Source organism: Fusarium phalaenopsidis (genome assembly GCF_050370095.1).
Source record: "Fusarium phalaenopsidis strain FUZ10S chromosome Unknown contig_32302, whole genome shotgun sequence".
NCBI lineage: Eukaryota > Fungi > Ascomycota > Sordariomycetes > Hypocreales > Nectriaceae > Fusarium > Fusarium phalaenopsidis.
Window position 1 is genome coordinate 6,248,263 of NW_028145405.1, and position 14,157 is coordinate 6,262,419.

General features: G+C 43.8%; 2 protein-coding genes across 2 annotated transcripts; both read right to left on the reverse strand.

Annotated features, from left to right (window-relative positions):
- Positions 1-1,139: 1,139 nt before the first annotated feature.
- Positions 1,140-2,367, reverse strand: LRP88_09280 (aspartic peptidase domain-containing protein; the record flags this gene model as incomplete). Its single annotated transcript, XM_083245768.1, has 2 exons — positions 1,140-2,020; positions 2,079-2,367. The coding sequence occupies 2 exons, from the start codon at positions 2,365-2,367 to the stop codon at positions 1,140-1,142; spliced, it is 1,170 nt and encodes a 389-aa protein (XP_083100262.1).
- Positions 2,368-7,193: 4,826 nt separating this feature from the next.
- LRP88_09281 (uncharacterized protein) lies at positions 7,194-8,180 on the reverse strand (the record flags this gene model as incomplete). Its single annotated transcript, XM_083245769.1, has 2 exons — positions 7,194-7,800; positions 7,852-8,180. 2 exons carry the CDS (start codon positions 8,178-8,180, stop codon positions 7,194-7,196), a joined length of 936 nt encoding a protein of 311 aa, XP_083100263.1.
- Between the last annotated feature and the right edge of the window lie 5,977 nt (positions 8,181-14,157).

A 14,157-nucleotide genomic window follows, 5' to 3' on the forward strand; every position in this document is an offset into this window, starting at 1 on the left:
TCGAGAGGTCATGTAATCACGAGATCTGAGCCACAGGGACGTGTCATTTCGTAATCATCGAGCTTGAACTTTTCCGACTCCAGGCCCTGCACAGCCCAAGAAAGCTCGCCATCATCTAGCGTGACATCAATCCTCAGGTAGTGCTTTACGTTCCAGTACGTGCCGACATAGGCTTCCAGAGGCTTGTGAGAAGTATTATTAATGCGCTCCTTGTCGAGGGCTGCAGATGTGTCCTTGAACCACTGTAAGGACTTCCCCGCGGACTCCTTCGACAGCTTGACATAATCATTACGGTTGGGAGCGTCGAGGATCTCCTGCAGAAGCAACTGCAAAACCCAGTCCGGGCAATCATTGAAGGAGAGCGAGTTCGTCATGACAAAAATAGCCGTCATGTGCTCAGGAACTATAGCAATAGCGGAAAAGGCAGGCTACCCTAGTAGTAGAAAGCAAGTGCCGATCCGACTCCTTTGGCGACAGTGGGCATTTGGCCCTCGATAAGACCGGGGTTCATTCCGATATGCCTAGGAGCTGCACACGTGCGAGCCCAACCCACACGAGGCTTCATGGTATGTCGTCTGAGCCATGGGTATCTTGGCAAAGGAGAGATCTTGGGCGAGCTTGTACTCACAACGACAATGGCTGTGAGCTTGGGGAGCAGCGTTGAAACAGATTTGAAAGAACGTGCCGGAGAGGGACTGTGAGCCGGATTCGACTGTATGACACTCTTGCAGAGGAAGACCGGTGGGATAAGTGATATGTTGCGATGTTTAGGAAATAATGCGAACAACGGGTTTACAAGAAACTCGGGGAGACCTCCTCTGTTTAGTGTTCAAGGCAAAGTTAGTTCGACTGTTCATTTTACCCTAAAGATATTAGCCTAATTGAGCTTACTGAAACTTGTTGGAACGATCTAAGGCCTATAAAGACCGGGGTATTTGAATAACGATGAAGGGAATTGATTCACTGATACAGCATTTATATATTGATCAAACTTATATGTACTTCTATGCACTAGATCAAGCTCACATGCCCGAAATGCATCCCCTCTCCTAGCATAACATTATGTTTGCTCAATACTCTCGAAGTTTACGTGAGAAAGTCCATCAATTTCTCAAAGCTACTAAAGCCCTCGGACCAGCTTAAGCAGCAGTAGCGAAGCCGATGCGGGAGTTGGTGGTGTCATAGACAGAGTAGTAATTCTCAAGGAACTTCTGTCCAATGATAGTGTTCACACCAGAGCTACCTCCGTCGTTGATCCAAGCGTAGTACTTGCCGGATGTTAGGCCAAAGTTGCTGTACTGGGCAGTAGGAACAAGATACTGCGCGGGCGTAAGGGTGTAAGTCGTTGACCCAAACTTGATACCAAAGTTGGATGTGGGCTTCGTGGTGAAAACAGCTAGGCCAGACGAGCTGTCTGTCTTGCCGCCAGCAGCAGTCAAGAACTTGTTGTAGGCAGTAGTAGGGATGTAGATGAGGGTGGTGCCAGTGTCGACAATGCCACTGCCAGATGAGGCGAGGGTTGTAGATCCATAGGTGAAGCTAGCAATAGAGATACCCCAGTACGCAGCAGCAGAGCCGCTAGTGAGGGTTGGGAAGTAGGTGAGGGAGCCGGAGTACTTGGAGCTGTCGGTGCCACCAAGGGTCAACTCTCCGTTGGTGTCATCATCGTCGCTACCAGACTCAGGTCGGAAAGAAACACCGAGGACCTCAGATGAGATCGAACCCTGACTGTAAAGGTTGTCCAAGAAGGTTGGAACTGTGTTGGCGTTGGAGACGGTACCCTCAGTAAGACCAACGGGTCCAAAGCCAATAATGCCATCTACGCCAGAGAAGCCGGTAGCCGTGCTAGCAGCACCAATCGACTGTGCTGCGACGCTAAGACCACCAAAGCTGACCTTGTCCTTGTACTCGGTGCCAGAGAATGAACCAGAGCCGTAAGAAACAGAGACAGAGCCACCCGTGGACTTGCCGGTCGATGTTGGCTCGCAAGAACTTTGAGCGCCACACCAAGTGTTGGAGGCTATATCAGTGTTAGTCCACAGTCTATATCATCAACGTTATGAGAATTTGTCACGTACATCCAGTGTCGACAATAAGCTCCCAGGTTTTACCTCCTATGACGACAGGCGCGACATAGGAGACATCCTCGTTAGTGACAGAGCCAGAGCTGGCTAAGACGTGAGCGAAGGTGCTGGCCTGGCCGTTGACCTTGTGAATGCGGGCCTGGCCCTTCTGGACAAGGCCCTTGATCGAAGTGGCTTTGACGACGTGCTTCAAGGGAAGCACAGCCGTTTTGGCCCTAGGCTCAATGGGCGATGCCGAGACGGCAGCGGCAGCGGCAAGAGTAAGAGTGACGGCGAACAACATATTTGCAAGAAGCACGGTAGTCGGTATATGATATGTGTAGTTGGAGAATGTTGATGAGATGGGCTGGTGTTGGATTTCAGACATGGAAGCTTGTTTTTATATCCTGCGAGGTTCATAACATAGCTTGATCTGTACATCTCTTCTCGGCAAACCGGCATCGTCGAATCCATACATATGTTCAAACTGCACAAGTCAGACTAGGATCCAAACGTCTACCAAATGCTCTAGATGCTCATACTCGTATGAAAGCGATGATACAATCGTTGGGTTTGTAGCCTCGTTGTCTGCTAGAAGCCACTAGCGTGTCGCGACGAATAACACCTACCGCATTGGGTATCTTCCGTGTCCAACTCCCTAATCTGATAGGGGGGTGCATATTCGGTTGAACACCCAAACTAATCATCCAATGCCGAACTCGTCATCCAATAGACTTCTTTCTATGACATATTTAGCGGAGTATCACACTGGAACCCCAGAGTCACGCCTTTGATTCGCAAGACGCGGTCTGGATCACATCTGGGTCGTAAGATATAAAGAGGCGATCCCCCGTTGCCGTCATAGCCGAAGATCTCTCGAAATGGCAGCTGGATATAGACACATAGTTAATCGAAATAGTTGTGACTTTCCTCGCGACTTGATTGTTTATGTATAGCGCGACCTTATTAACTGTCACTTGCAGGCTGGAATGGTCGCTATATCTAGCACTCACGAGTAGACCAAGTATAACTATCTCGTGATTAGTAGTTTGGGGGTTTTTATTTAACAATTGCGTATTGATGGTCTTTAATATACTACTTTATCAACTCTTTCAGCTTAAACTCAAAAGTTTTATATAATACTACCCTACATCGGATAGATGTGCCGTCGCTTATCGCCAAACATGTCTGGCGAAATCACTTACCTGTTTCGCACAAGACACTCTAACAAAAGTCTCTAACAAAAGTCCCGTTATCTCTACATGTGATTTTCCACATATCGCGGTTCAAAGCCGGGATAAGGCTAGGGCGCTTGCATAAGTTCCCATCCTTCCTCTTTGGGCTTGCTAGCCGAATCGATAACAGGGGATGTACTCCACCACCCGAGGCTATGTGAGGATTATTGTGTTATTGTTACAATTGCCGTTACCCCGACGGATGACGAACGCGCTGAAGGAGCAGCTATGGACTGGCCAAACCCCTTACAACGAATAACGGCTTTCCCCCGAGAGGTGTTGCTTGTCTGGGGCTGGGAAACGTCTCAAGATAGGCTACCGAGGAGAGGAGATTATAAATGCTTTTTGAGCAGTCGTGGATCGAGGCATGCGAAACCAGATACATGTTTAGACGGAGCGTCTAGGCTAGCGAGCATGGGGCTTCTACTGAGAGATGTGGGAAAGTATGAGGAGGCAAGCCAGAAACTTCACGAAGCAAGAGGAGTCTACGAAAAAGTGTCAGGAAGAGACGACCCCCACACGATCGCAGGTATGGACGAGCTAGCGTTGACGTACAGATGCCAGGAAGGTAGAACGGGCACAAGGAAGGCTGAGAAGACGAAGGCAATGGCTGATCTGCTTGGTCGAAGAGTGAGGATTACGGTCAACAGGATGATCTGGGTTGCAAGTTCGATCGATCAGGAAGTCATGGCTCTGCTTCTCGACCAATTGGGAGATGGGATCACCATTACCGAGGAGGTGATAAAGGCTGCAGCGGGAAACGAAAGGAGTGGGAAGGAAGTAATAGTATTACTTGACCGATGGAGAGACAAGATCACTATTCGCAAGGAGGCAGCCGTACTACTTGGGAATGCAGAGTGGAAACGGCGCCCGTTTCCAACTATCAAATATTGACTGGTTTTGAATAGACGCTAGATTAATATATACCAATGCTACAGCATGGCCCATATCTAGCATTATCCATCATGCTATACCCGCAGTCGTTTCAATTCTACCGCTCGTAGAGTAGAGGCAAGGCACTCTTTGGCGCAGCGGTTGTGCAGAAGATCTCTAGGATGAGTATAACGCACGAGCTGCTGAAAATATTTCGATTTCGGTGGACAACGTCGGTGATTCTATCGGAGATGACAAAAACCAGCGGATAAGAGAAGAACCATTAACAAACTTGCATTGCACTGCACTGCATTTTTAGCTTCGTGCTGAGATATTTATCAGACTTAGCCAAGCCCTCCAACCCCCTTCCAAGCTCAACAAAAACCAAGCGCGTGGAACCAAGCCAGTGTCCAGGCCCTTTCAGTTCGCATCTCCACCTCTACATCTTAGCTTCATGTAGCGCATTTGCCTCAACGAGTCTTATGTCCTAGCCTTTCTTCACAATTGATATGATAGACTTTATCTATTCCCCCCTCAAACAAAGCGAGATACGTTTCTTTCAACTTGAATAGAGTTTAAGCAACTCCGTCCTTGACTCCATGAAATGCACTATCTCAAACAACCCCTAAACGCCTAGAGCTTTACAGCCCTGTCCTACACCTGGGGAACCGACGAACCGTCGCATGGCCTCCTCCTCAATGATAAGCCTATCAAAATCCGCAGAAACCTCCACGCCTTCCTTTCCCACGCGCTACCCGGTAGCAGCTCGAGGCTATCCCGCACGGTAGGCTCCATCTGGATCGATGCCCTCTGCATCAATCAGGGCGACGAAGCCGAAAAGGCCTCACCCGCCGGAGCTACTGGTCCAGAAGCTGGATGTACCAAGAAGCTTCCACGCCGGGCGTCTACCGCGAATTCTAGTGTGGAAGCAAGGCTGTCTCTTTTGATGTTTTCTGCGTCGCCAACGCCCTGGCGCATAGGCACATGATTGCTCTGGGTAGCCTCCTCCAGCCAAGTCCCTGGAACACGCGCGTCTCGCTTCTCGACGAGCTCTCCGATCGCAGGCGAGGGTCGGACCGCTCTAGTTCCCTCTGGTTGCTAGTGCAGACGCAAGGCCTTGAGGCACATGATCCACGGGATAAGATCTTCGCGCTACTTCACATCTACGCTGATATGCATGGCAAACCGATCTCGTTGAACTATGACGTTGCGCCCGAGGAGTTGTACCGATCTGCCGCGGTGTTGATCCTCAACACAGCGCGAGAGCTGGATAAGTTGCTGTTTTGCTCCATCGGACAGTACAAGAAATTGAGGGGCTGGGTGCCCAATTTCTACTGGTTCACGTATGCCATACTTGGTTCCACTTATCGCGAGTTCTTTAGTGCTGGGGAGAAACTACGCCGCGGTTTTCTGTTGATTCGGATGGCGTGAAACTCTCTGTTGTTGGGATACGGGTTGATGTTGTCAAGGCTGTTCACGGGGCCATGAGAAATTCCGCGCGATGGGGGAATTACGCTAATAGATCCGAGTTCTGGCAGCCCATCATTTCACGGTGGACGCGCTCCCTCGCTGGGTTTCTGTTTCCGAACGCGTGTGATGGGGAGTATGTCTCGGGGGGGACGATTTGTGAGACAGTGGACTGGGTTCTTGCGGGGGGCATCTCTCCCGGCTATGCATCGGCCACCCGTGGAGAGGTGACTCAGGGGGGCATCTCTCCCGGCTATGCATCGGCCACCCGTGGAGAGGTGACTCACTGGCCGCTCTGCGAGCTAGCTGCTTCTCCATCTGGACCGGACATTCAGGCAACAGGGTCGGCCTTTCAAGATTTACTGCTGCGAGTGGGCGGTCAGGCTATCTTCTGGACGGAGAGGGGATACCTTGGGTCTGGAGACTTTGATGCACTCGCTGGGGATGTGTTGGTTGTATTGCCAGGGATGGCCATTCCACTGCTGCTGCGACCTCTGACTGGCAATGAATGGAAGGTTGTTGAGCAATGTTTGGTGAAGGGGGTTATAGACGGGGAGGCGTTGCTACTTAATTGTAAAGAAGAGGATTTTGTACTTGTTTAATTCTTATTCTATTAGTTACTATTATGAGTTTTGTTACCCTCAGACTCTATCCCAGCAATGAATGTAATTATCTTCTAATCACCTCCTCACAAATAATGTTGCGGATCGGGTTGCTGCCCAAAGGGCTCGAAGGGTGGCGACAACCCATATTGTTCATTGCCACTTTCAACCCCTAAGCCGACCACGATTATAACTCCCACCAAGTCAGCCCTGCTCCTCATATCACTGAATAGAATGTTTAAGACCCCTTCATCTCGTCAGAACTTTTCAATCTCCTTCCGCCAGAACTACTGAGGAAGAAACGACGCCGCGAGTTCTTACATCCTTAAATTTGTTAACTATTCCCTTCAGTGCGGGCTTGCCCACGCTCACGTCCAACAGATAGGCAAGATTCTACCGCCTTGACCTCAGCTAGGACCGAAACTGCCATTAGAATTGTAATTACTAATCTAGATGGTCCATTCACAATTTCCCCCCTTAAGACCATAGCTCACTCAGCGCCAAGCCACATACACGCAAGCAAGAGTACCTTGAAGAACCAATAATCATCAAACAGCAAGTAATAATACGACAAACAGATATCAGATGATGTAATTTGATATCCCGGCATCTGAGACATGGCCTTAGCGGTTTTGCGTCTTAAACGCAAGGCAACGAGTCGTGTTCTTGCATATGAACATCTTTGTGGTAGAGAGACAGAAAAGGGCCATGCCCGGCTCTGGTAGTCAATCGGCTCAATAATACAAAAGAGTGTGTAAATTGGAAAACAGGTTCTGTAGAAGAAAATCATCGATGAGATGAATATTTAAATTTTGCTTGTTTGTATGTCACGTGAATCTTTAACCTCTTATATCCGAGAGTGTCTTAGGGTAGCAAGCACCTTTGTAAGATCAGGTGATCCCTAAACATATCTACTACCTAAAACCTATCACATATATGCGCTAAAAAACAGACTAATCCTTCCAAGCCTTAATAGCGTCTCTAATTGTGATAAAACCCATATCCGGAAATATCTTATTCAGACTTCGTTCAAACTCGTAGTCCAAATGGCCTTCAAGCAGACGCAAACTCGTCGTCGCCCAGCTCTTGGTCAATTGTTCTCTCGTCCTCTCACCTTGCCTATCAGCATATGCACGCAGTCTCGGTGTGAGAGTAATATGTCCTTCCCGCAAGTGGTCGGCAGTGTCGTAGTGGACTTGAAACTTCTCACCCTTGATATCCTCGGCCATTTGGACAATCTGGTTCATCGTAAGACGGTTTCCAATAACGCAATATCTCGGCTCCCATCGAACCAGACTAAGTAAACGTGCTACCGCCCTTCCAATATCCCGCGAATGCGTGACAACTATAGTCGCGTTTCCATCACCGGGCAAGGCGGCAAAGTTGTTCGCAAAGTCCACCCACATGACAAACAGCTCCCTAAGATAAGTTGGGAGCCGTGGGGCAGACCAATAGTCAAGGAGGAAGCCGTTCGATATGCGAGCATATTCAAGGCCGCTGGCCTCAAGCGCCTCGGCTGCCTCGACTTTGTAAAGATAGGGTGGGATATGGCGGATTCTCCTGCTCAAGTGTTAGAGACACATCTAAATTCATAGAGACACTGGGAAGTACTCAGGGTCCGGCGCGTAGTCTATGCCACCATATTCGCTGGGGATAAAACGCCTGACACACCTAGAGCGGCGGGCCGCCTCGATCAAGTTGAGCTGGGCTCTTCCGCTAGACTGGTTATCGATGGAAAGAGCCGAGATGACCACCTCAATGCGCAGTTGTTCCAGTTCATGGACCAACTTATCCACGTCCGTGTAATCAACAGTGTGTGTCTGTAAAGTAGGGTGGGTAGTGCGACTGAAAATTATGAAGTCATTTCGTCCCTGCTCGAGAAGGCCGTCAACGATAGATCGACCGATGCTGCTGGTGCCACCAGCCAGTGCGATGGTCATTTTCATAGAGAAGGTAATATCTAGCGATACTATTTCTCTTCGTCCATTGCAGGAGTGTTAGTTTTTATATATTGTCTATAAACTACTAGCTATTATAATATTAGTATGAATAACGTTGAATTAATATAAATAATCTAATATGCATTGATCTAATCCGTGCCGATCAAACGATGCTGATAAATCAATATGTCTTAGCATTTTGATTAGAGCATATAGGGCCTGATCAGCAAGAGGGCTGTGCCGTGCCAGGAGTGGAGACTAAGATAATTCTAACTTGCATAATAAAGCCAATGCATCTTCGCGGTGTTATTTCTATTGAGTTGCTCCGAGGCCCCCGCCCGCTGGCCTTGTGCAGCCTTTTGACGAAGCATCTTCGCGGCCCACAGTAAGGTGCACAAGTGAGGCTCTCACCGCCTTCCCTTCGCCCCGAGGGCAAAGGCGGTGTATAGTCGCACGATATGATTATTATTTGTCATCATAAGTGTCTCACAGACACATACGTTAATATACCTATGCCGATTTCAAATCAGTGGTCCGTTTCGGGCTCGGGTTAGCATGTATGTCGCACTTCATGATGGCCTTCATCATGGGTTTATCAGCCCGGGCTTGTAACGTTACGAGTCGAAGTATGCTGCTCGACCTTGCCCGATACCGCCTGAAAACAGATAATTTTGTACATTAAAGTGGGCATACGATTACGAGAAGAAAATCTCTCTAGTCCATTTTTCTCTCGACTTCGCCACGTGTATGAGACAGGGCCACAGTTCCTCCAGAGAATCCGGCAAAGGAAGCTGCCGAAGGACTCTTTATCGTCTCCATCGCCAGTCAGGACCATAAGCACATTCCAAAGACATTAACCCATTCTGCACCTGGATGGCAGGTTGAGAGGCGTAGTGACATAAGCGAATGCGTGAACAACTGAATCCCTGGAGCCTGAGGGAACGGCGAGCAAGACTCGTTCGTATGTCTGCTCAAGAGTATTAGGGAGGGTTTTTAGTGGCTTTCTGATGCTATTCTTAGTCTTGAGAAGCCTTAATACATCTAGTTAATAAGTAGCCTATTAAAATCTATATAATAAGTATAGAATGAAATTAAAAATAAGTAAAAATAATATATAACGTGCATAATAAGCATGCGGATTAGACAAGCATGCAGATCAAAAATCCCTTACCCTACTATATTTCTATTTAATCGAGTTATTCTTAATTACCTAAAATGCCACGGTTAAATCAAGAGTCTAATATTCTTCTTATACTTTAGGCCTATCGGAATAACCTTAAATTAAGTCTTCGACGTGCCGCGAAAACCTATGAAGTCTCTTATACTACGCTCTATCGCCGGCAGCATAGCATATCTGCGCGTTGCGATTAGATCCCTAAATCACGCAAACTATCTGATCTAGAGGAATAGATCATTATTTAGTTCATTCTTAACTTGGATTCGCGAGGATTTCCCCCGCGACTCCGTGGTATTAAAGAAATGGCTAACTGACTGCTCGCTGTAACGGGCTGAGCCCGTGGGGGTCTCGGCTTGCACTCTCGACCAAGACCCACATAAGCTCAACAGCTAAAAGGGGCTCTTTTCGCTTCTCCTTTTTTACTTTCTTTTCCTTTCTTCCTTAGCTTTAGGATACTCGATAGAGTCATTCAGCTAGTTATTAATATACTCAGCTAGACCGTTACATTATCCTAAAGCTCCGTCCTTTAATAAGAAGACCAATTAATTAGGTCAATTGGTCTAGTCCCTGCTCGGCTTTCTATATAATCAAGCCTAGAAGAGCAGAAGGCTCCTACCTATGTGGCGGTCAAGCTATATATATACCTCTACGAAGACCTCGTGCTAATTACGAGTAGTAGAAGGCTCCTGCCTATATGGCGGTTAAGCTAAGTATATCCCTATAAAGACCTTATGTAAATCACGAGTAGTAGAAGTTCCCCCCCCTAAGACCTCGCTACCGGAGCGATTAGTAAAAGATCCCCTAAAGGGATAAGCATTTAATTAATCAACCCTGCCCAACGAGATAAACCGACATAAACGATTGATATAAGTAGCTTCTATAATAGAAGCTCTTAACTAAGACGGGGGCTCCCCTAGCTAAGCCTCCCAGATAATAATACAAATAATAATATAAATATCAGAGGAACTACGAGCCCTACGCGCCGAACGAGAAACCAACTACGAGGAGATAAAGAATTAGATTCGCGCCATCTAGTCAGCGATTACAATACCAGCTCTAACGCCGCAACCGCTAGAGCCCCTAAATATAGCTAGACCTAAACCTTAATAAAGCTCCTCGCTAGAATAACTATTAATAAAGAAGAAACTAATCCTCTTAGACCCCCTATGATTTAATAAAACTTAATAGAAGTTCTAGGCCTAGTAACTTAAAATGCAAAGTAAACTATGTATTAATAACCCTGCCCTTAGCGAACTATTAGATTAATTCGCCTATATCTACTTTAAACTAGCCGAAATGCTATAAGTAATAGTAGTAGCTTTCTTTAAAAAAGGAGGCTTAAACTAGCAATTTAAGCTAAGCGAATTTATAATATATTTAGCTAGCTACTATAGGGACCTAAATATTAAGCAGCGAGCTCTTAGCCAGCTAGAGACGATAAGATAAGGAGATAAAGAGAGCTTTATATCTTTCCTCCCTAAGTTTAAGAGAGAGCTTATAGATAGCAGAGGAGCTAGCTAGGTAGACTTAGTATAGATTAATGCCCTTAAGTATATAGTCAACTAAGAGCTCTATTCCTACCTTATAGGCTAACTTAGTTTACTAAAAATATATCCCTTCTTTATTAACGCGCTATAGAGCCTTAGGGCTAACTTAGAAGAGCTCTGCTTTTATAACTAGAAGCTAGGTAACTAGCAGGAGTAGCGACGAGGCCTAAGCCCTAACTAGGAATAACCTAGATAGAGGTCACCGCCGTTAAAGGAGGCATCTAATCATATAGATTAGGAACCCACGAAGGTTAAGAGATATAAATTAAAGCTCCTAGATAGGCGGAAATACTACTAATGCGGCGAGGTTAGCTATATTATTACTTATTATACTTAATACTAAAGAAGCCGGTAAGACTTAGAAGAGGTAAGGAAGCCTAAGTGTAAAACCAGGGCTATAAGGAGTAAGCTAAGGAAGAAAAGGGACTAAGACCTAAGCGATAAAGATAAAGCTAATAGCCTAAGCGAGGCAGCCTCGGCGGAGGAATTAAAAAATAAGTAGCTCTTAACTAAAATCGCCGTTAGGAGTACTAATAGGCTTAAGCTAAGTGGGAGGAGCTAGAGGATCGAATGGATAATTAACCTTTCTATATTAATATAGGGATTAATCGAGAATATTACTTAATAGCCCTTATTAATAGTAGATATCTATGCTATGGAATGATCGCTGATGCCCTTACCCGCAAGCTGCGCCTGCCGCGTATTTTTATTATCCCACGAATACTCAAGCAGGTAAACATATCCTCGCTAGGTGCTATTAGGCATGTAATATATATAGATATAGATATTAATAGCTACCGCAAGAAATGAGTCTTCTTTTATATTATAGTAGGCTAAGGAGATAAAGTTATCCTTAGATAAACCTAAATAGACAAAGAGGATATTACTATTTAGCCTATAAGAGGATAACTATATATAGGCTTATATAACCACTAGGTAAATAAGTAAGACCCTAAGAGCTTCTAATAACCTAATTTACTAGGCCTAACTAGCATAGTCTTCATAGGTCTAGTTTAATGCGCTAAGAAATAAAAGGGAAAATATAATAGCCTAAAAGTATTTTCTATAAGCCTCTTAGATATTAAAAAGGCCCTTATATTAAAGAAGAGATTAAATCTAAGGGAAAAGCTCCCTAAGTATTACTATGAGTTCTTAAGAGTATTTAATTAAAAGCTTACTAATTAATTATTATTATATTAACCTAGTATTAACTATAGGATCCTATTAAAATAAGGGCCTAATAGAAGGGAGAAAGAGCCCCCTTAGGGCCCCTTATATAGAATATCTCGCAAGGAATTAATTATTCTTAGAAGAACCCTAATAAAGTTACTTAATAAGGGATTTATATATACTAGTAGCTCCCTTGCCTTAGCCCCTATCCTCTTTATATAAAAGCTAGGGGGCGGCTTATAGTTCTATATAAACTATTAAGGTCTTAATATAATTACTAAGAAAGACTAATACCTATTACCGCTTATTAAAGAGACTTTAAGGTCTTTATCTAAGGCAAAGTAATTAACTAAGCTAGATATAATCGCTGCCTTTTATAAGGTATAGGTATAAGAGGGAGATAAGTAGAAAATAGCGTTTTATACCTAATATAGCCTTTATAAATAGCTAGTTATACTATTTAGCCTTATAGGCGCCCTAGTGACCTTTTAATAATATATTAATTATATACTATGGGACTACTTAGATAAGTTCTACTCGGCCTATATCGATAATATCCTTATCTACTTAGATAGGTCCCTAGCTAACTATAGGAAGAAGGTAAAGCTAGTCTTCTAGAGGTTATAAGAGGTAGGCCTATAGATTAATATTAATAAATGCGAATTCGAGACTATAAGCATTAAATACCTTAGATTTATTATTAAAGCTAGGCAAGGAATTTAAGTCGACCTAGAGAAGGTAAAGATAATCTAACTATAAGAGCGGCCCTATTTAGTTAAGAAAGTTAAAAGGTTCTTAGGCTTTATAAACTATTATTAATAATTTATCCCGAGGTTTTTTTTTATCGCTTTACCTCTTATAGCCCTAATAAAAAAAGAGGCTATATTTATTTAATTAAATAATTACTAAATGGCCTTTAAGGAGCTTAAAGCGCTCCTTATTAGCGCACCTATACTAGCCTAATAAGACCCTAACTAAGAGATAATCCTTAAGACTAACTTTTTTAAATATATTACTAGGGGTACCCTTTTATAAATAAGGAAAAATAAAATCCTCTAGCTAATAGCTTTCTTCTTAAAAAAAAACCTACCTATTAAATATAATTATCTAATTTATAATAAAGAGCTACTTATAATTATCCGCTATTTAAAATACTAAGACGCGGAATTAAGGAGTATAGCCTCCTTCCTAATCCTCACGGATTACCTTAACCTTTAATACTTTATAAAGAAGTAATAGCTTAGTAAAAAGTAGGTCTACTAAGTAGAGATATTATCGCGGTTTAACTTTATAATCTAATTCTAACTTAGCAAAGAGGCTATTATCTTAGATGCCCTCTTATAATAAGAGTAAGATATACTAGAGGATTATAAGGATAACTAAATTAGAGGCTAATACTTATAGCTCTTATAGCTAAGCGAAAAGAAAGATAAGAAGTATCTAATTATAAGGGGAAAAATAAGCTATATTTTAAAGGGTAATATAGACTAACCTGGAGATTAAGAAGTAGACCGAGATGGATAAATTAAGAACCCTTTTGCCGATAATTAATTATAATAACTATGGGACTAAGGATTATAGTAATATAATTAATACTAGCTAATCCATAAGGCTATGCAATAAGGCGAAAGGCGGCTGCCTTTATAGTGGGGACTCCTTATTATGCTATCTAAATGCTTAATTAACGAGGGAGAATAGCTCTATTAGCGTAAGCGGATATAGGTCCCGAGCTATAAGCCGCTCTATACGAGGATTATCTAAGATATGCATAATTTAGCGCTTACTAGTCACCTAGGACGGGATATACTAAAGTCCCTTATTAGTAGATAGTTCTATTAGCCAGGACTTAACTTAGATATATAGTAATTTATATAAAATTATAATACTTATAGCTAGAGCACTATCTAGAGAGAGAAACGCTATAGCCTCTTAAAGCCGCTCTTAATCCCAGACTAGATCTAATTAGAAATATCTATTAACTTTATTATAGACCTCCTACCTACTTAATTAAATAATTCTATAAATCTTATAATTATTATAAATTATCTCTTAAAAAGTATTATCCTTAAACCTATAAAGGAGA